This window comes from Cryptomeria japonica, chromosome 5 (assembly GCF_030272615.1).
Source record: "Cryptomeria japonica chromosome 5, Sugi_1.0, whole genome shotgun sequence".
NCBI classification, from domain to species: domain Eukaryota; kingdom Viridiplantae; phylum Streptophyta; class Pinopsida; order Cupressales; family Cupressaceae; genus Cryptomeria; species Cryptomeria japonica.
The window spans coordinates 873,082,130-873,106,397 of NC_081409.1; the positions used below are offsets into that span (position 1 = coordinate 873,082,130).

At 36.8% G+C, this 24,268-nt stretch overlaps 1 protein-coding gene across 1 annotated transcript in view; it reads right to left on the reverse strand.

Moving 5' to 3' along the window:
• Positions 1-256: 256 nt before the first annotated feature.
• The window catches only part of LOC131876272 (putative leucine-rich repeat receptor-like serine/threonine-protein kinase At2g24130), a 54,345-nt gene continuing 30,333 nt past the window's right edge, over positions 257-24,268 (reverse strand). The window contains exons 3-5 of the mRNA XM_059221178.1: positions 16,620-16,736; positions 406-588; positions 257-313 (exon numbers count right to left, since the gene is read on the reverse strand). Of these exons, the coding sequence (XP_059077161.1) occupies positions 257-313; positions 406-588; positions 16,620-16,736 (357 nt within the window). The remainder of the gene's footprint in view (positions 314-405; positions 589-16,619; positions 16,737-24,268) is intronic.

Here is a 24,268-nt window from a genome sequence, read left to right on the forward strand (position 1 = left end):
CAGTTTCAAAACAACATCATAACAACATCATTACCGGTTACAATTGACATCAATGAAAACATAATAGTTCATCAATGCAATCTTCATGCAATTGCCAACACTATCATCCAGCATCTACCACAATTCAGGAGACTAACTTGCATTCTTCTCGTCTCCATGTGCACTTGATTTTTCTTTTGTCATCTCCTTCAACCGGTTCATCCTAATGGACATCCGAGGTTTACGAGATACTTTTTCTGGCCCACTACATAAGGTGTCAGCCAGAGCCTCGAACAATTGCATGCTCCCTCCATGAACCGGGATCAAAATCAGCCTATCATAAAAGAGATGGAACAATCAACATAGAAGACCATGGAGTGCCAAGAATACTATACAATGCAAACACATATATGAACAAACATTCACCTTCTGTGTCAAATATATGCCATTCGAATTTAGCCTTTTATTCATGGTAGCCTTCGTATTTTTATGCCTCCCCGACAAAAGAGATGCATGCTCATTGAGTAAGACATTTGTTGTAGGCGGAACATCCAATTCCATATTCACTTCACCATCACCTTCACTATTACAAACTACCTGCTCAGCAGCCTAGGATATCTCAATTATGCATACTATCAAAAATTACATACAATTTAGTAAAGTATAAAACAAAACAATCACTAGGAATTACCTCTTTTCCAAGTTTATTTCTTCCTAGTAACTATAAAACCTTCTTCCTTCTCTCCTCCCTCAATGGATTGTTGTTGTACACCTGTATTGCTTTTTTAATCTCTTCTTGCCCTTTAGTATGAAGCTCATCATATGTTTTTCGTCCCATAATTTCTGCACACTCGATCATTGACACACTTTTTTTGCATATTATACCATATAGTCATATGGTATTTGATGTCACCCATCCTCTTGTTCACGTAGCTTCATGCTATCTCGATGCGGCATTGGATGCATTTTTTGGTAGCGTCTGATGTGCTAATGCATCTTAGGCCCTCCAATAATTGTGTTAGAGTAATTGGGTCTTTACTTGACTAATTAAACAACATTTTTTTAATTAATTAAGTTCCCTCTATCTCTTTACACTTAAGCTAACATTAGGTGCATAATAATTAATTCTTTTATTAATTATTATGTGCAAGCCTAGGGTTTTCCCTTATAGGGTTTCTTGACCTATTAGAGGCTAATTCTTTTCTTTGTATCATTATCACATTACACTTCTTTTGTGAATACAGAGCTCTCATCTTTTTTGAGCATTTTTTTGTGTATTTGGTTTTTCTTTGTTGCTTCCTTGCTTCTCCTTGTAACAGGTTTATTTCAGCTTGCAGAGATCATTTGGGCTGTTGTGGTGTTGTATTTTTCAACTCTCATATAGTATCAGAGCTTCAGATCTACAGCTACCTGTTCTTGTTTTGAGTTTTTTGCATTGGAAGTAGATCTGGTTTTTTTTCAAAAATTTTTTTGTGCACCTAGGGAAAGGCCTTTTTTTTGAACACTTTGGGCCTAAACGAACCTCACCATCATGCTTAGAAGGCCCAAAAACCCCTATGGTCATATAAAACATGACCACTTTTGACACCTGAGCCTCTGGGGGTATATTTTTCTTCTATACTAGGCCATACGACCCTGGTATGCAATTCGAGGAAAAAATCAATTTTTTTTTGCCTTTTTACGAAATGCAAGCCGAAATTTGATTTTTTGCAAAAAAAAAACAAAAAAATAGTATTTAAAAAATCAGGAAAGTGTTTTTTTTTTTTTAAATCAATTATTTTGGGGTTTGTTTTTGGGTCTCCATCGGCCTCATAGTTTGGCCGCAGGCCCTATTAGCGTGGGCCCTGCCCGCTGGCCCCCACTAGCCCCCACCGGCCCCCTTCGGTCCCCACCGGCCCACATTCCCCACCGCCAACCAACATCGCCCTGCCTGCCGACCACGTGCCCGCCACCGCTACTCCTATCACATGGTCTTGCAAGAAGAAGACTTCTCATGCATTATCATCTACAAAGGCTGAGTACCAAGCTGTTGTGCTTGCTAGTCAAGAGGTCTTATGGCTTTGACAATTGATGACTGAGTTTGGTTTTCCTCCTGATAGTCCCACTATTCTTTGGTGTGACAATCAGAGCGCTATTCATATTTCTCACAACTCGGTAGAGCATCAGCGGCTGAAGCACATTGGGCTTCACATGTATTTCATCCACTAGTTGATTTAGGATGGTTCTCTCATTTCTTGAGTACATTCCCATTGCCGAGCAGGTTGCAGACATCTTCATGAAACCTTTTGCATCACTACACTATCTTCAGTTGCGCTCTATGCTCGAGGTGAAGCAAGTTGTCCTTGGAGGTCTTTATGAGGTGATAGGGAGATTGTTAGGTAAGTGCTCAAAAGGCCAATTTTGGTCAAGAAGTTGCATAAGGACACAAAAGTATTTGTTATTTCCACTCCTTATGTTGGCCAGTATCAAGATTAGTTGCAATATTCAGGTCTCTCTACAAGCCTTCACAAACAACCTCCCTTTTTGGTGATAGCTCACACCCATGCTCAAACCTACTCCAATTTCTCACTCCACCCATCTACACATTCTCAAGCCCTGTTCTTTTGGCATTCAACCCTCTGTTTCAGAGTGCATTAGGAGTCTTCAATATGGACATGTGGGGTAACAAGATTTACTCAAGGTTTTGGCAATCAAACTTAGTTTAAGGCCCCTAGCCTTTGGCTTACTCAACTCACCAACCAAGGGTCAAAAAATCCAACAGAGGATATGCACTATCCAAGGTCCTATTTGTCATTTGGTTCACTATTTTAAACTTTCCACACAAAGTCTCATGAGCCCCAAACTCCTCCTTGCAATCGGGTTCTAAAAAGTGTGTGTTATGCAGTCAAAGGGCTACTAGCCCGTGGAGGCCTAATTGGCACCTTTTTGCTCACCCTGGCCAATGATGGGCTTCTTGACCATAGAAGATGTTTTGGATAGTGTGGAATAGGTCTTATAAAAGAGATTTTTATGGTTTTAGGCTCCCTCAACCTAGTTTAGTGATTGTCCACAAATTTAGGCCTAAACATAGGGTTTAGTGAGGGTTTGGATGCTTCCACCATGGATTCCTTTCACCAAGCTTGATTCAAACTACCATGCTGCTAGGAGACCTCTACCATACAAAATTAAAGCTACCCCTACCTTTTATTGACAAGCATTATGCCAAACACTTGGCAAGCCACTGAGAAAAATAGTAAAATTGTCACTGTCACAGTCAACAGTTATTACACCTTTGGACCTACATAAAAAAAGAAGTGGAACTGGAAATACACTTCAAAGAGGTCTAAAAACACTTGTGAAACCTCCTATTACATAGCATTCATAGTTACAAGGCTTGGATTATGGTTTTGAAGCATTCCTTGAGCAATTTGGCAACACAATTCACAAAAATAGTGAACTCACTGTTTTGTTTACAAAATGAGAATGTTCAATAAGAATAAGCTATTATAATAGACCAAGATGATGCTCAAAAATCTTGGCCATATGTCCAAACCTCTGCCTCATACATTTCTTCCCTCCAAATTTCTTTTGGGTACAAATCTTGAGTTTTTGATCTTGGTACTAGCCGAGTAATCAATACTTGCCTAGTATTGACTCAAGTCCTCCTTCCAAACACAATGTTGGCACAATGAGAAGTATATGTACACTATATAAATGAGTACCAACTTGAATAAATCCATATTGTGGGATCCCAGACCTGGATTAGTCAAGTGGTGGCATTTTGGAACTTCAAACCCTTGACAGGGTAGTGAGCACACAAAAGTAAAATAATTTTGTATAAACAAATTGCCTAAGGAAACTAGAATAAAAATCAATTAGAAAACATTGTAAAACTATTTTTCACACTTTCCCAAAGGTACAGTACGGTCTATGAAGCTACAGTACGGACTGTTACACCAAAGGAGAAAAAAACAATGAGTAAAGCCAAAATGTCATGATTTTTATTAGGAAACTCTTGGTGATACAATCACCAACCCTCTTCAAGGAAAAGAAAGGTCTTTTTATAGTCCAAAAAGTTAGTTATCAAGCCCAATATAGACATGAGGCTTCCACAACTTCATTTTGCAAGAAAAGTAAAAAAAATGGCAACTTTTACAAGCCCAATGACAACATTTCTTGCTCCAAAAGATATTTTTGACTATGTAACCTTATCAACTTGTCTAAACACCTTAGAAATGCTTAAAAACACTTATGAAACATGTTTCAATGCTTTGGAAAGCATTAGAAGACCCTTTTGGCAATTTTGCACGTTTTTGCCAAAAATTGTCGACTCAAAGCCTGAAAGGCAAAACTTGACCTCTTGAACCCAAAACGAGATCAAAACCACTAAACATGACACACAAAAATCTAAAACAACATTATAAACTTTACACAAGATATTACAAAAATGAAAGCATTAAATACTCAAAAAGAAGAGTTTTGCTCAACCAGGTGCTCCTGCACCATACTCCCCCAAAAACAAAGAATTCATGTGACTCCTTGAGGCAACAAAGAAGAAGAGATATCAAACTTATGAAAGTCAGCTTCAGGTATCCATGTGGCCTCTGAGATAGGATTTTATCTGTGGATCCTGAATCTATGATCACCTTACACACCTTTCCCATGATTTTACACTTAATCTTGAACAATGCTCTTCTCTGTGAGACCTCTATACTGTGTGGCTTCTTCATTAACACTCTCTTGATCATTAAAATCTCACCATATTCTAAAGCTAGGTTGTTCAATGCTGAAGTTTTGGTATTACCTCCATCTTCCTGAACATAGTTTACCCTCTTTTCACCACCATAGGATGAACTAGGCTTTTATGGGAATCTATAGGTAGGGTGGCCCAACTTTTGACAGTTATAGCACTTCATGGTTGAGAAGTAGGACCCTCTCCCTAGTCCATTAGATCTACCCCTACTTGAGTTGCTTGATCCCTTACCCCTATAGTTGGGTTTGCTTTGACAATCCCCACTTTTCTCTATAAGTTTAGACTCTCCTTGGGATCGTTGATCTATGTTCCTTCCCCCAAAACTACCCCTATGGCCTCTACCATCTCTTTCCCTACCTCTTCCTCTGTTATTTGGTTCTTGATTTCTCCTAGCTTTCTCTTCCACCTTAAGTGCTAGTTGATAACACTTCTATACTATTTGTGGGTATAACAAGCTCATCTCTTCCTGGATGTTCCATCTTAACCCATTCAAGTACCTTGCCACTTTTATACTCTCATCCTCTACTACTCTGGATCTCATGCATAGTTTTTGAAACTCCGTAGTGTAGCTACTGACATCTAGGTCTTTGTCTCAAATTTGGTCTTTTCCTATGAAGTTGTACTTCATAGTCTTCAGGAAGGTAGGTTTCTTTTATTTTGGCTACCATTGCTTTCCAGGTGGCTATTCATTTCTTACCTTCTTTCACCCTTTCCTCTTGGATGAACTTCCACCAAGTTAAGGCTACCCCTCTCAACCTTGATTTTGCTACCTTAACCTTTTGTGCTTCTGTTACTCCATCACATTCAAAATGGTTTTCTAGACCTTCAAGCCACTCTATAAGAGCATTTGGATCCATCTTCCCATTGAAAAGAGCCACTCCCTCTAAGTTTTTACCACTCATAGCTCTCAAGGCTTTCAAGAATGGTTCTTGCTCAATGACAGGGTCACGCATGGGGACCTTGTCCTCTATTGCCATCATTTTACCATGATCTCCAACCTTATCATGGACTTCTTCAGTTTTGACTTCTACTTCAGCTAGTATGATTGCTAGTTGATCTAATCTTTCTCCGAGTGCCCTATTTTCCTCTTCTTGGTCTTCAACCTTCTTGGATAATTCAGCATTAGTCACCATGTTTTCCTAATGTTCCTTTCCTCCTGAATCTTTTGTTGGCTCTGATACCACTATGATAGGGAGATTGCTAGGTAAGTGCTCAAAAGGCCAATTTTGGTCAAGAAGTTACAAAAGGAAACAAAATTATTGTTTATGTCTACTCCTTATGTTGGCCAATATCAAGATTAGTTGTAATAGTCAAGTCTCTCTACAAGCCTTCACAAATAACCTCCCTTTTTGGTGATAGCTCACACCCATGCTCAAACCTACTCCAATTTCTCACTCCACCCATGTAAACATTCTCAAACCCTTTTCTTTTGACATTCAACCCTCTATTTTAGAGTGCATTAGGAGTCTTCAACATGGACATGTAGGGTAACAAGATTTACTCAAGGTTTTGGCAATCAAACTTAGTTTAAGGCCCATAGACTTTGGCTTAATCAACTCACCAACCAAGGGTCAAAAACTTCAACTGAGGCTATGCATTGTCCAAGGTCCTATTTTTTATTCGTTTCACTATTTTAAAATGACCACACAAAGTCTCATGAGCCCCAAACTCCTCCTTGCAATCAGGTTCTAAAAAGTGTGTGTTATGCAGTCAAAGGGCTACTAGCTCATGGAGGCCTAATTGGCACCTTTTTGCTCACCCTACCCAATGATGGGCTTCTTGACCATGGAAGATGTTTTGGATATTGTGGAGTAGGTCTTAGAAAAGATATTTTTATGGTCTTAGGCTTCCTCAACCTAGTTTAGTGACTGTCCACAAATTTAGGCTTAAACATAGGGTTTAGTGAGGGTTTGGATGCTTCCACCATGGATTCCTTTCACCAAGCTTGATTCAAACTCCCACACTGATAGGAGACCTCTTCCATAGTAAATTAAAGCTACCCCTACCTTTTATTGACAAGCATTATGCCAAACACTTGGCAAGCCACTAAGAAAAATAGTAAAATTGTCACTGTCACAGTCAAAATGCTGCCCTTTTACCAGTCAGCAGTTATTACACCTTTGGACCTGCATAACAAAAGAAGTGGAACTATAAATACACCTCAAAGAGGTCTAAAAGCACTTGTGAAACCTCCTATTACATAGTCTTCATAGTTACAAGGCTTGGATTATGCTTTTGAAGCATTCCTTGAGCAATTTGGCAACACAGTTCACAAAAATAGTGAACTCACTGTTTTGTTTACAAAATGAGAATGTTCAATAAGAATAAGGTATTCTAATAGACCAAGATGATTCTCAAAACTCTTGGCCATATGTCCAAACCTCTGCCTCATACATTTCTTCACTCCAAATTTCTTTTGGGTGCAAATCTTGAGTTTTTGATCTTGCTACTAGCCAAGTAATAATACTTGCCTAGTATTCACTCAAGTCCTCCTTCCAAACAAAATTTTGACACAACGAGAAGTATATGTACACTGTATACATGAGTAACAACTTGAATAAATCCATATTCTAGGATCCCAGACCTGGATTAGTCAAGTGGTGGCATTTTGGAACTTCAAACCCTTGATAGGGCAGTGAGCACACAAAAGTAGAATAATTTTGTATAAAAAAATTGCCAAAGGAAACTAGAATAAAAAAAAAATTAGAAAAAATTGTACAACTATTTTTCACATTTTCCCAAAGGTATAGTATGGAGTATGAAGCTACAGTATGAACTGTTACACCAAAGGAGAAAAAAACAGTGAATAAAGCCAAAATGTCATGATTTTTATTAGGAAACTCTTGGTCATACAATCACCAACCCTCTTCAAGGAAAAGAGAGGTCTTTTTATACTCCAAAAATTTAGTTATCAAGCCTATTACGTACATGAGGATTCCACAACTTTATTTTGCAAGAAAAGTAAAAAAATTGACAACTTTTACAAGCCCAATGACAACATTTCTTGTTCCAAAAGACATTTTTGACAATCTAACCTTATCAACTTGTACAAACACCCTAGACATGCTTAAAAACACTTATCAAACATGTTTCAATGCTTTGGAAAGCATTAGAAGACCTTTTTGGCAATTTTGCACTTTTTTGCCAAAAATTGTCAACTCAAAGCCTGAAAGGCAAAACTTGACCTCTTGAACCCAAAACAAGATCAAAACCACTAAACATGACACACAAAAACCTAAAACAACATTATAAACTTGAGACAAGATATTACAAACATGAAAGATTAAATACTCAAAAAGAAGAGTTTTGCTCAACTAGGTGTTCCTGCACCATGAGGCCTTCCTTCGTTCATATTTCTTTTAGCATGTTCTTTTATCTCTACTTGGAGAGGAATTTTTTCCCACTGGGTTTTCTCCTCTTTCTTGATTTCATATAGATTTCATTGTATTTGGGTACCTGATCAGGCCTTGTTGTTGAGACCCATCTTTCCTACTTTCAGTAGTTGTTCTAGGTTTTAGCTTCTCCCCACATCTAGCTTACGGTAGGGTGTTAGATTAATCAATTATTTAATTGATTAATTAAACATTTGTATAATTAAAAAAGTTCCCTTTATCTCTTTTACACTTAAGCTAACATTAGGTGCATAATAATTAATTCTTTTATTGATTATTATGTGCAAGCCTAGGGTTTTCCCTTTTAGGGTTTCTTGACCTATTAGAGGTTGTAGCATCCTAAAATTGTGACACTTGCAATTTCAACTGCATTTCGGTCTTCATGATGGCGACGCAACACGGAACCTGAATGGAGACCCTGAAACTTGCTCACGACACCAAAAACTGTATTTTTCAAGCACCCTGGCCTGATCCTCCTTGCACCCTGCTGTCTTGGGAGGTGGGACCAGAGCGCTCAGTGCCCTGGTCCTTCAGGACCAGGGTGCCCAGTGCCCTGGTCCCTAGCCCTATTTTGGGCCCGGTCTCCTATGGGGCTTCGGGTCTTTTTGTTTGCAATTTGGAAAATAACATTTCCTGGTTGGCCTAAGGTCGAGAAAATCAGTCTTTTAACCCTAATTGGCAATTATATAAACTACATTTTCCTCTCTCATTTGGATAGAGGATGAAAAAGGTGAAAGCGATATTCAAACATTCAAGCATTCAAGCATTCAAGCATTCAAACATTCCTTCAAGCAATTGATCATTCCAAGTCTCCATTCAAGGCTAAGTGTTGCATTCAAGACAAGGATTCAACAATTGAAGAGGAGATCACATACTACAACATACAACATACAACAAACAAAAACATCTATACCTTCGCACATAAGGATACAAACATCCTTACAACAAGGTATTAGTACTTGTTTTACATTACAATCATTTACATTTACAACATTTCTCATTTCTTGGTTAATTCCAAAACCGGGGTTTGACCTAAAGGCAAACCCCTAATCCCTAACCCCCCAATCATCTTCGCTTTTCTATGTGTAGGTTGCAGGTACGTGGCTGAAATTGAAGATCTGGAATCCTTGTGCAGAGACGAACAGATCCCCCTTCGTTTCGCGGATTTTTCGGAGGACTGTGTGCACGCCGGGCGCCATCATCCCGTCAACTTTTGCTCAAATTTGCAGGACAGCATCGTATCGACATTTTACTACTAATTCCAGGTCCGCAGCTTCATCCTATATCCCTATCTCAGTTTATAAGTGAATCTTTCTCACTTTCTATGCATTCCTAGCTTGATCATTCTATCTACATTCTTTACAAAAGAGGGTAGCCTTGCTGTCTTAACCCTTGAAACTCATTTAGAATCCAATCTTGCATTGTGTGGGATTGGATCTTGTGAGTTTCAACCCCTCTTTTGAATGTAAAGTCTCCCTAAGTGAAAACCATCAACCCTAGTAACCTCCCTTCTCTCTCCTTGGAGTTGGAAGAGGGGAGAGCAACTAGGGTTCGATCATTTTTCCACTTTACATTTTGGTGAACCCGATGTGAACATCCTTTCTGATTATTCATGGTTAGATTTGAAAATTTGATTCCTTGATTACATTTCCATGTTTGATCTTTTGCAAATTTTAGAGGTTGATTGCATAAAAACCCTAAAATTTCTTTTTTGAACTTGTGAAATATTTAATTGTTAATGCTTGTTACAGATCTACCCTTCTATTGCAAATTAACAATTCATATCTGTGCTTTAATTTTGAAAATTAAGTGGTTAAGTGTCAAAACCCTAATTTTTGAAACCCTCTTGATTCAACTTTTGTCCGACAATTTCACTGATCAAAACATCTCCAAATTGGCTGTAACATTTTTTCTGAAATTTCGGGAGCAAGATCTTACTGTATTTTCCTGCTAAAATCCAGAATTTTGGCTGATTTTATCAAATCTAACACTTTCAAAATTACAGTCAAAGTTGGTCTTGTGATTGCTTGGTTTAGGGCTTCTAATCATTTAAAAATTGTTGAAATTGAAATTTTGTGTCAAAATTGTGTTCCTACTGTCCTAAATCTGAAAAGTGTGTTTGCATTCATTCGAAATTTCAGTGCTTTATTCAAATTCTTGCAATTTGTGACTTTTGAAATTAAATGCTTAATTACAACAACTTTGATTTCCGCTTTCAAAATTGAATTTTGCGTGAAATTGAGTCCACTTTTAAATTTCAAAACTTGCATTGCCTTTGGTATTCCCTCTAAAATCATAAAATTCAAAATTTCAGTTTCCCTCTCTTTTTCAAAATTCAAATTTTGCATTTTCTGACAATCTGGGTAGGGTTCAATTTTGAGATTGCAAACTTTAATTTGGCCTATCTACAGATCGTAAAATCACTCAATTTTTTCAGGTTAGCTTTAAAATCATCATAACTTTCATCCCTACAAATTTCGAAAAAAGTTGCGAGGACCGTGTGCACTCCGAGCGCCACGGTCCCTGACATTTTTTCCGAAATTTCAGGAGATTGTCGTGATTGCATTTAACAGCTTAAATCTAGAAGATTGGCTGATTTTACTGAAATTTGCTACCTCTAAATTCAAAATCTTCTCTCTCTCTCTAGTGCATGAGTTTTACAACAATAAGCCCTACTTACACTATTCCCGTTAGATGAAGCCATAGAATTAAGTCTTTCCGAGGTTTAATTACCGAGGAGATGGAGCCTAATTTGAATAGTCTTTTTAACGAGGACATGGGTAATTCCTCTAATCCTCCTAATGATGAAGAAGCTCTCCATGAGGTTTCTGTAGAACAACTTGCGAAATTGGATAATCAATTTGACGATTTTCGACAATGGATGTCTCAAGAATACCCCGATAGTCAAGCTCTTCCTTTAATTGAGGGTCTAAAATGTATGCTTCAAAATGACAAGAATGGAATTGATATTTTGCGTGGTATTGCACACATTGTGGATTCGAATGTGATGCCTATAAAGAGTTGTGCTGAAAATTTAGGCTATACACAACCTCCCACTCAAGTCAATCATTCTATTCCTTTGACAACTTCTATTGCTAGCATACCTACCTTTACATCAAACATAATGGCTACTTCTATACAAGACATTCTGCCTATGATTACCAGTCATGGGGGCAATCCTTCTTCTTCAATTAACCCTCTTCCTTCATTTAATCTGACTTCTTCATTCATTTCTTCAATGAGTGTTCCTATTACATCTCCACAAATGAACATGACTCAAGGGGGCAATTCATTCAACCATTCCATTCCTCCTTGTAGTGTTCCTCCTTTCCAATCCTCTCCTATGACTAACTATCATAGTGTTCCGCCACCTTACTCTTTACCTTCTTTCAATAACATAACACCTCCATCTCCTCTAACACATCTAATATGAATCCTTCGACTGAAGCGACCATTAACAATCTTGCACAAACTGCCTCTTCTTTACAGCAACAAATTGCCTCTATGAATCAATCTAAGTTTAGTGTGCCCACATTTGATGTTGTGAGCCCACTTTCTCTTGATATTGTTTGAGCTATCCCTCCTAAACATGTTGAAATCCCGCATTTGGAGCTTTATAATGGTAAAGGTGATCCTCTAACACATGTTAAGACTTTTCAAACAATATGTACCGATTTTGCTTATGACCAAAGGTTGCTTGCAAAACTGTTTATTAGAACATTAAGAGACAAAGCCCTACAATGGTATTGCTTGTTGCCTTCTTATTCTATTACTTCTTTCGAACAACTTGCAAATGCTTTCATTCAACAATTTCAAAACAATATAAGTCCTAAAGTTACTTTGATTGATTTAATGCATTGTAATCAAGGTGTTAAAGAAAAAGTGACTGATTTCATTGGTAGATATAAGCATTTGTATGCTCAAATTTCTTTTCCAGTGCCTGACAATGATATTCAAAGAATCTTTATTTCTAATTTACAAAAAGATATTCGAGACAAACTTCTGTTTTCTGAGTTTACTTCTTTCCAACAGTTGTGTGCAACTCTTCACAATTATCAACTGACTGTGAGTCAAATGGAACAATCACATCCTATGGCTCCGAGTGATAAGGGTGATAGCAATCAACAACCATTTGGAAAGTTTAAACCGAATAGAGATTCCATCAAATTCAATGAAAACATCATCAACAACAATGTGAATGCAGCATCAGGTGTGCCTCCTATTTCTAAGTTTTTCAAGAAAGAAAGAAAGTATACTCCTTTGAATGAATCATTGCATAGTATTATGAATAAGTTATTGGAACAAAATGTGCTTACTCTTCCTCCTATAAGGCAAATTGATCCTGCAAAGATTAATTCACCTTATTTTGATAACAAATCTTTTTGTCAATTTCATCGTCAACCTGGGCATGATACTGAAAAATGTTTTTCTTTAAAGGGTAAAATTCAAGATTTGATTGATAATAATACTATCTCTGTCTCTGGAGTGAATGATAAAGGCAACACATCTGTAGCTCCTCCTAACCAAAATCTTCAGATTTTTACTGATCCATTACCTTCTCATACCTCTAATGCGATTGAGGCTAATGATTCCTCTTTCTCATCTGATGGTCTTGTGTCTATGACTCCGAATGTGATTAACTTTGTAGAGCAGCAAGAAAACCCTAAAGAACCTTCCATCACATTTGATTCTAGTGAAACTATCAGGGCACCCGATGGTCCTTTATACATAGTTGCAAAAGTTAAAGATACACCTTGCCGTGGAGTGCTTATTGACCCTTCTTGCATGGTTAATGTTATTACCGAAGAATTTCTTTTTACTTTGCAATTGAATCAAGTGATCTATGACAAAACAGATGTGATTGTGAAATTATTTGATGCATTTTCTTCTCCTACAATTGGTTCTATTACATTACCTATTGAGGTCCATAACAAATCCCTTGATGTGATCTTTGCTATTATTCCTTCATCCGAACAATTTCGTGTGAAGCTTGGCTATCTTCCATGAAAGCTATTGCTTCTCCTATTCATAAGTGTTTGAAATTTCCCCATAATGGTGAAGTTGTTACTATCAATCATAGTCTCTTTAAACCAGCTGAAAGAACTTCTAGTGTTCCTATTGATTACTTTTGGCCTAAACAATTCCAATCCCTTCCTCCGTGAAGTGATCATCTTTTCAAATCTTATCAAAAGTGGAAAACAGATATGATCCTATCTCTAAGCGAACCTAGAACACCTAAACTTGACATTCCTATCATTCTTGAGAAGGAAATTCTTCCTTTGAAAGATAAAACTAATATCTTTCCTCAAGAAGATTCCCCGCCCATTCCTATGGATGTGACTATGTCTATGCCTAATAAACTTTCTAAAAGTAGACCTATACCTCCTCGTCATGATGGACTTGGTCTTCTTCCTAAACCAAAAATTCCTCCTTTATATGGAGCAGTTCCTCCTCCTTCCTTCTATAGCAAGAAGAGACCTTCTTCTTCTCCTATTTTCCAGCCTAAGAGACCACAACCTAAATACCCAAGTGATAAGGATGAGAACATTCCTCCTCCTCAATCTTCTCCACTTCCTACTAAGACTAGATGAAATCATTCTGCATGCGAGCGCCGATGAAAGCGTCGTCTTAGAGCTCAAGCAGCTGCTTCTCAAACTTCGCAATCTCCAAAAACACCTTCAACAAGCATTATTCCATTTTCTCCAAAATCTCCTAAACATAAGATGCATGATGATCTTGATCCTGTGCGAGTTAAAGATCCTATTTTTATAAATCTTGATGATGCTATAGATGAAAATGTTATTCATGATGAACATGTTACTCCTCTTGCTTCTGATAGTGAATATGAACTTTTTGATATTGATAACCATTTATCTAATGAATTTTCTAAAGCACTTATCCTAGCTCCTAGACAAGAACAACGTGGCTTGGAACATGAACATAGCCCTTGTTTGGATCTTGTGATAGCTCCATCTGCTGTGTTGAATGTTCCTCCTCTAGCATGTTTGCTGCCTTCCCGAAACATTGATCAGCAAGATCGGGGGGTAGATGACGTGCTAGACTAGTTACATTAGCATAGCAAATTCTCTCCTCCTCTCTTTTGTTACTTCTTCTATATGTTATTCTCATTCTTCTATTTGTTGTCCTTAGTGTTGTCTACTTGAGGACAATGCAAAACATTGAGATCTCTTTTGGTCTCTCTCATGTTGACTCAAAAGACACATGTGTTCCCTTCTTCTAGGTGACCTTCCTTGATTGGGGAATGAAGAACAATTATGCATACATACATATGATATATATACATGACTTATCATACAGCATGCTAACCCCGAGGAAAGCGAAGTCACCTTGTGATTCATGTTTTATGTCTATTATCCTTGGGTTTATCTCACACTTGGGGGCTAAATCTTTGTGATAACGTGCTCCTTTCCCTTCTCATTTCTTATGTGTATCACTACGTTAAAACAATCACCCCCGTTGAGGCATGTGCGATCGCTTTAATGTAGGGGGGCATACACCCCGTCTATCCCTTCAGGATACTTGAAAATTTCTTGGCGAACTTAGCTTTGCCTTGAAAATTTTTGGTATTTCTCTTGCATGACTCATAGTGAGGGAACCTTACTACTGACAGTCATGGTTCTCCTTCATGATCTTCCCTTTTACTTTGTCAATCGAAGTCGTAAGATCCTTAGTCCACTGGGGGCTTGGTGTGTCTTGCCTCCTTGACGTGGTGAAAGTCTTTCAATGTCATTTCCTTGTACTTTACCGGAAGTATGAGCGTACGCCTATACTCCCGCTAAAGTGGGGGCTAAATGTAGCGTCCTAAAATTGCGACACTTGCAATTTCGACTGCATTTCGGTCTTCACGATGGCGACGCAACACGGAACCTGAATGGAGACCCCAAAACTTGCTCACGACACCAAAAACTGTATTTTTCAAGCACCCTGGCGTGATCCTCCTTGCACCCTGCTGTCTCGGGAGGTGAGACCAGAGTGCCCAGCGCCCTGGTCCCTAGCCCTATTTTGGGCCTGGTCTCCTATGGGGCTTCGGGTCTTTTTGTTTGCAATTTGGAAAATAACATTTCCTAGTCGGCCTAAGGTCGGGAAAATCAGTCTTTTAACCCTAATTGGCAAGTATATAAACTACATTTTCCTCTCTCATTTGGATAGAGGATGAAAAAGGTGAAAGCGATATTCAAACATTCAAGCATTCAAGCATTCAAGCATTCAAACATTCCTTCAAGCAATTGATCATTCCAAGTCTCCATTCAAGGCTAAGTGTTGCATTCAAGACAAGGATTCAACCATTGAAGAGGAGATCACAACATACAACAAACAATAACATCTATACCTTCGCACATAAGGATACAAACATCCTTACAACAAGGTATTAGTACTTGTTTTACATTACAATCATTTACATTTATAGCATTTCTCATTTCTTGTTTAATTCCAAAACCGGGGTTCGACCTAAAGGCAAACCCCTAATCCCTAACCCCCCAATCGTCTTCGCTTTTCTGTGTGTAGGTTGGAGGTACGCAGCTGAAATTGAAAATCTGGAATCCTTGTGCAGAGACGAACAGATCCCCCTTCGTTTCGCAGATTTTTCGGAGGACCGTGTGCACGCCGGGCACCATCGTCCCGTCAACTTTTTCTCAAATTTGCAGGACAGTGCCATATCGACATTTTATTGCTAATTCTAGGTCCGCCGCTTCATCCTATATCCCTATCTCAGTTTATAAGCGAATGTTTCTCACTTTCTATGCATTCCTAGCTTGATCATTCTATCTACATTCTTTACAAAAGAGGGTAGCCTTGCTATCTTAACCCTTGAAACTCATTTAGAATCCAATCTTGCATTGTGTGGGATTGGATCTTGTGAGTTTCAACGCCTCTTTTGAATGTAAAGTCTCTCTAAGTGAAAACCATCAACCCTAGTAACCTCCCTTCTCTCTCCTTGGAGTTGGAAGAGGGGAGAGCAACTAGGGTTCGATCATTTTTCCGCTTTACAGAGGTTAATTATTTTTTTGTATCATTATCACATTACACTTTTTTTGTGAATATAGAGCTCTCATAGTTTTTGAGCATTTTTCTGTGTATTTGGTTTTTCTCTGTTGCTTCCTTGCTTCTTCTTGTAACAGGTTTATTTCAGCTTGCAGAGATCATTTGGGCTCCTGTGGTGTTGTATTTCTCAACTCTCACAAATGGGAGGTGATGCATTGAAAATGTATGCACGTTCAAGCTCCCCAGATTCCTAGAATAGCCTCCCTTATAGGAACATTCACCAAACAAACAAAAGAAGAACAACCTACCATTTACATATTCTCTTTTGTGGTCAAACTGTTGCTGTAGACACCATACAGGGACAAACCATCACATTCAATTTTTCTCAAATAAAGAATTTTAAAGGATACAAAATATAATAATAAATTGTACACCTGCTTATTACTGCCCCTTCATTGTCCCTATTCGTGACCACCAACACCATCGCCCTGCCCTTCACTGTCGGTGCTCACCTCGTATTTAGTATAGACATCCTCGTTTTCACTATCACCATGATCAACATTACTATACGTGCGCTTCTCTACATTCCTAATGGGCTCATCTTCCCCACTAAGAGACACATTATCATGCTAATGTTAAATAAAAAAGCAAACATCATCAATGCTTTTATCTCCATATTCTGTATAGACATCCTCTTTTTCACTATCACCAGGATCAACATTACTATATTCATGCTTCTCTACATTCCTAATGGGCTCATCTTCCCCACTAAGAGACACATTATCATGTTGAAGTTAAATAAAAAAGAAAACATCATCAGTTCTTTTATCTCCATAAACTAGTCTACATTTTCACTTATGAAGCCCCACTTCTAGTAATTACGACACACACAAGTGAAAAATAATTATAATACAAACAAGAGAAATGATTACCAATATGGTTGTGCTATCACTTTGAAGACCACCTATCGATGGCTTCAAAATCAAATGCCCAACTGGTGCCTGCTTCAGATTTGAAGGTCCAACTCCCTCTTGAGTATACAAATTGGACCTCCCAATCAGAAGCATTACAAAGGATGACAAAATCAAGAAAAACTATAGGTTGTATCATCGATTGAATCAATTGTGCTTATAGGAATGCAACTGTAATATGGCACTACCAACTAGGCAATGTGGCGAATTCTTGGTGTATCATCTAGTTCAGACAGAACTGAATCAAAATCAATAACTTCTTTGAACATTTTTCTGAATGCATGTGACATATTTGATCTGAAAAAAGAACAAAGATCCTTTATATCAAAAGGCACTATCAAATTGTAGATGGCTAAAATTGTCATGTTTAATTACATAAAAAAAAAAATTTCATTATTTTATCCTAAGTCTTCTATTCATTAGATAAATTTTAATTTATTTAATTAATTCATTTATCCTATTGTAATCCTTTCCTCATTTAAATATATATTTTCATTTATTTAAATCATCATTTCCCTAAGTTAAATAAATATATTATTTATTTAATTGCTCCCACTTCCTCTATTAATTAAATAAATTTTTATTTTCTTAATTAATTCATTTACTTTTCACTCTATGACACATGTCATTTATCTCTTAATCATTATTTTATTATTTCTTCTACCTACCATTTTATTATTTTATCATTTTGTATACCTAGCCTTTAATCCTGGCTGACCATTTATATTTTTGCCTCTTAATTCTATCCCTCCATTTTTTAAAAGGTCTTCTATATAAGAAGATTCTTTCATCTTCATGAATTGTAATACGCAATTTAGCAATTTGCCAATCTAGTATTGGAGCGTACTCTATGCATTGTAGCATTTTTAATTTTCTATCCATCATATTTCAAATATTCATTCACAACAGCTTCTTGTGCGTGTGCTTTTCAGAGCATCATTTTTTGAACACAAGATCTTGGGTGATAGAAGTGCAATGGAGTATATTTTACTCTATGCATGTGTGTTTTAATTAGCTTATTTGGTTTTGCATTGTGTGCATTTTGTAGGTTCTCTATTGACAATGTTCAAGTAAGTCTACATCTTGTATCATACGATATTAGATATATATTTTTCTCTATCCACATCAATAACACTTCATGTTGAAGACAAAGGTCATAAAGAAAACACAACCGCTTATTCACACATAAAAATATGAGGCTCGCAAGTGGCTATGTTATATACAACACATCAACCGGTTACCCATGCAGTATTCATTACATTCCACTCAAGATTATCATTAATAGTAATTGTAGACACCGAAAATTGTCTTGTCTAATTAAATCAATATTTTTTATTTATTTAATTATTTAATCCAAAGTCTTCTATTAATTAAATAAATCTTTATTTATTTAGTTAATTCATTAATCCTCTTCTAAGCTTTTTCTAATTTAAATAAATACTTTTATTTATTTAAATTGTCCTTTTGATAAATTAAATAAATACTTTTATTTATTTAATTAATTCATTAGCCTTTTCTACCCATGACACATGTAACTCATTTCTTAATTCTTCTCTTACCTACCCCTCTCATCATTTAAGTATTTCCTCTACCTACCCTTTAATCCTAGTTGATCATTTATCTTTACACCTCTTAATCTTATCCTTCCATTTCCTAAAGTGTCTTCTATATAAGACGATGCTTCTTTCATTATCGACCCTAATCGTCTAATCACCTAATGATACAATCAAGCCTTCTTGCAACCAAGCTATCAACCACATTTCTGTTCTGTGTTGAGCTCTTGTGCACACAAAAAATATGAGAGAAAATATATCAAACAAGATCAATGGAGATTGAAACCCTAGTTGACATGTGAATGGTAATATTGTTCTATTTTTTTATTTGCATAGTCTTAGGTTTCTCTATTGGTATTGGTGAATGATTTTGTGATTTTAATTTGGTTGCAAAATAATTCGTGAAAAATTGGATCTTTGAAAATTAGGGTTTTGCAATAATTTGGTTAGATCTCACAAATGGCTTGGAATTTTTACATCAAATGTTTTTTTACAGATTGGAGACAGTATCAAGAATGCTCAATCCAAAATTCAGATGTTTTGGATCATATTTGAATTTTTTATGAATTTTCATAAAAAAATAATTTTGGAAGCAAATTAGTGATTTTTTTTTGGATTTTCTTATATTTCTAGAAATTTCTCATAATTATACAGGGGATCTGTTCTTTATAAATTTAATTTTGTTGCAAAATAATTCATGAAAAAATAGATCTTTAAGAATTAAGGTTTTGCAATGTTTTAATCATATCTCACAAACTGCTTAGATTTTTTGTAGTAATTGTGTTTACCAAGTTGGTAATTGTATCACAAGTTTCTAGTAAAAAATTTAGATATTTTGGATCAAGTTTGAATTTTTTATGATTTTTCATAAAAAATTAATTTTGGGAGGAAATTAGCAAAGTTTTTGGATTTTCTTACATTTTTGGAAATGTCTTGAAATTATACAGGTGGTCTGTTCTTTATGAATTTAATTTTGATGCAAGATAACTTGTGGAAAATCAAATCTTTTAATTTATCAAAAAACATGTTGTCGAAGGCCCCTATTTCACAGTCATTTCGGATTTCTAAAAATTTACCTAATTTGTGTGCTTGCAGGAGGGGTATTATTTCACAACTACTAACAAGTTTGGTGCAAGACCTTTGGCAAAGATTTGATTTTGAAATTGCTTGCTTTGTCTTCTTTAGTCTAGAAAAACACTTCAATTGGTGCTTTAAAACTAACAAGAGTCTTGAGCAATAGGCTCTTTGTGTTTTACCTTTAAGAGGGCCTTCCTCCCAAGTAGCCCATAAGGAAAAGTGAGAGGGAAAGACCCAAGTGGGAATAGGATAAAGCCAATCTCTTCCAAGCCATTATAAATAAAAGTGTGTGTGACAAAAATTGCAAGCAATAGGTGTTACATGTTGCTATAACGACGTTATGACTCCCCATAAACCCTATAGAGCACAACCTCTATAGGTTGGGAGGTCTTCCATTTAACAGAGTGTAACACGCTTCTGATTATAGCCACCCGAATGGATGCCTTTACTAGACACCATTTTGTGTTAGAAGCCAAAAATCATCTAGTTGTTGGTGCAAGAGGTCGAACCTCTACAGCGGCTCATAGTAGAGATAGAAAGTTCACCACGAGGATTTTTCATGGGGACTAGTACTTGGATGCCTGAGATAAGTGAGTGTCGAGGGTGGAGCTAGTGGGGTCAAGCATCTAAGTGTCTGCTCTGAATTGCATAGCTAGGGGTAACCCCCCAAGTGACATTCAACAACTATTGTCCCACCCAGGCCTAGGATTTGTGCTTGCATGATCAAAACACTCAAACATTTTCAAGCAAAACAAAGAAACATTGTGTCTATTGTGTCTTCCAAGTGTATGCAAAATGATCAAGGACAATTTACAATCACACTTGAAATTGAAACACTTTATCATTTTTGGACAAAACACTTTCAAACGTTGAGTCTTCACTATTTGTTGTGTTTTCTTGTCACTAAAACTCAAAACATTGAGATTTGGTCACATTAAAGAACTTCACAATTGGACAGAATTGCAAAACATTTTCAAAATCATATTTGGGTTTACTTAAACTGTACTTGTGGTCAAAACTAAGAAATGGCAAAAGATTTGTCAAAAGAAAAAGGACTTAAGTTTTAGATTCAAAGAGCTTTTAAGGTCGCTTCCTATAGGGCTTCATTCTTTTGTCAACCTATCTTGGTCACAAATAGTCAATCATTTTCCTTCACTTGCATTGCCCTCATACATATTTTCCAAATTTGAGTGAAAAGGTTACTTTGCTTATCCTCATCAAACTTTGCAAACATACTACAACACAACACTAGGTGATTCTTGTATCAAGATCTATCATCTTAGGGTCTCATTTGGTTTTCTTATGTCAAGTCCAACTTACCTCATCAAGAGATCCATCATCTCTTTGGAAGCCACACCTTACGAGCTCAAACATACATACTTTGGTCTTACACTCTTGGACATTGCAAGTTTACCCTAGATTCTTCTACATTTCATACACCTCTTGGTCTTCCATAGACTTTGCATTTTCATAATACCTTTTATTTTGGTAAAGACTTTAGTCCATGGTTGAAACCTGTTCACAAAGGTCTAGAAGGGAAGCCAAAGAAGCTTTAAGGTCTTTAAACATGAGTACCTGTGAGTTTGATGGAGACGAATTCTACAATCCATTTGATAATCATAGTAAAATACTAGACCATGACAATGACAACAATCAGAACAACAATGGAAATGATAAAGACAATGATAATGCATCTATGGATTCTACAGAAGTTGAAGAAACTATCATGGATCCCCATTTTAATAAATTGGTTCAAGAAATCATGAAGAGTGATAGACAATATTTCTTCCAAGTCATGGCCTAAAGTGGAAAAAGATCACCCCATGAATTTGATATGTCACAAATTTTGGAAGATCATCCAAATCAAACAAATCAAGTTAATACAAGATAAAGGAGGCCTAATAATGGTGGTAAGAAAGAGTGTCTTGTTCTTGAGTCACCTTCCTCCCTATTTCAAAAACCTAATATTCTAAACACATACACTTATCCTCATGCTAGTTATAATAAAACCTCTCATGAACAACCTCGCAGTCGTCCTTTGCCGTGGAGAAGAACTACCACCATGCATGACCATGATGATACCCAAGATCTTACCCATGCATACAATTACATCCAATAAAATATTCAAAATCATGTCACGAGGAGACCCCGTGTTAGATTTGGGGGCAATACTCAAGATCACTCTTATGATACCCCCTATCCTCATGGTCATGCCATGTATCAACCTAGACCTAGTGCTCCTCACTATAATACCATACCAAGTGGTCCATATGCAAGCTACAACTATGTCCCTCCATATGAACACATCTATGATCAATACCATCCATACATGCATTATATCGCTCCTCCTCCACCTGGTGGATCAGGCATGGGACTAGGTCAAAGAGAGACAACACAACCCAAGAATAAATTGCACAACAACAAATCAAGGATTTGTAAAAGAAAATGGTGGACATGAATACACCAAAGAAACAATACACAATGAAAGATATATGTCCTTACCCATTTGATAGAAGCATTCAAATGCCTCCATTTCCTTCATATTTTGTGACATGGAAATTTGACAAGTATAGAGGCAAAGGGGATCCTAACGCAAATATAAGAGATTTTTTCATAGCTTGCATTGACATAGTAGGAGAAGAAACATACTTGATGAGATTTTTCCCACAAAGTTTAGATGGACAAGCTATAGAATGGTTCTACCAACTTCCACCTAGAATCAAATCATGGAGTGATCTAGCAGAGGTTTTCATACAACACTTTTCATATAACATTGACACAGATGTGTCAATGACTACCTTGTGCAATACTAAGTAGAAAAATGGGGAATTTGTCTCTTCATTCTTACAGTGATGGAGAGGTCTTGCTAGTCGATTCTCTTGTGATATGCCAAAAAAACAAATGGTAGAAATGTTCACTCAAAACGTCAACAAGGATATTGGATATGAGCTAAGAAAAGATTGTTTGTCTACCTTCAAAGATATCATCGAGAAAGGAATGGAAACAAAAAATGTCCTTATTGAACAAGGTGTCACCAAGATATTCAAAGAGAACAAAGAGGAATTAAATGGGAAAGATAAACCCCACTTTTGGAACAAGAATAAGAACACAGTCAATGACAGGGTAGTAGATGCAAATGTTGTGAAACCTAAGATAACTTTTCTCCATGTAAGTTCTTCCAATACAAATGATCAAGTAAAAAATCAAAGGCAATCAAAACCTCAAAGGAAATACACCCCATTGGGAGAGCCAATTGAAACCACATTCAAGAAGTTAGTGGCAAACAAGCTCATAACACTACTAGATAATCCACCATATGAGCCAAAAATAAAACCAAATTGGTGGAATGATGATGATTATTGTTAATATCACAAGAGTAAAGGGCATTTAACTTGCAATTGTCACCGATTGAAGAATATCATATAGGATCTCATGGACAGAGGCGACATTGAAGTTTATGGTCACAACTCCAATGAAGAACATGCAATATTTAAGGAGCCATTCCCTAAACATGAAGGGGGAAAAGAAAAAACTATAGATAATCAAGATAATTATACCAAGACTCCCTATGATTATGATTCTACTATTAATAATGTCTCAATGGATAATCATGTTTCTACCATCATCATCAAGGACAAAACTCCTAAAAGTTCTACCCAAAAGAGTAAAGTTTTTTTAAAAGGCATTGGACCATCTTCCTCATCCTTTAAAGATGAAACCTCTGAATGTAATGTCACAACCCATCGAGGTAAAGTCACCTTGCAAGGTGTTCTATCCAAGACTACAACCTTACCATCTACCAAGAATGATTATGACCTTCTAGATCGTCTAGGGAAGAGACCCACCCTCATCTCTATCCTTGAAGTTTTATGCATATCCCCTACACATAAAATCATCCTTGACAAAACTTTGAGAGAGACTTCCATACCCACTGATCTGAACGTGGACCAATTTCAAGCCATGGTGGGAAACCTTTCCATTCTGCATGATCTAACATTCACAGAAGCCAATTCACAGAAGCCAATGATGCATCAATAACCCAACCTCATAATGCACCTCTACATATTGAAGTATTTATCTATAAAAACTAAATAAAATGTCCTGATAGATGGAGGAGCAAGTCTGGACATTTGTACATTGAACACTATAAAATAATTGTGGTATCCTGAAAAGGCTGTGAATTCTACAAATGCTATCACCATTAAAGCATATGATGACAAAGAGTACTCATCCAAGGGAATGGTCACCTTACCTCTTAGAGTTGGGCTAGTTACAAAGGATGTGGTATGTCAAGTCCTTGATTTAGAGATCACATACAATATACTCTTGGGACATCCATGGATCCATGAAATGAGATTTGTTCCTTCAACACATCATCAATGTATCAAGTTCCCACACAATGGAGTTGAAGTGATCGTTAAAGTGAGCCAAATTTGTTCATATATTGCCACAACCTATGGTCAAGATTGGAAACAATAATACCAACCAATTGAGAAGCAACTCCATCATCAACATTTGTGGATCAAAAATCCTTGAAAGCTTCTACATCAAATAAAAATT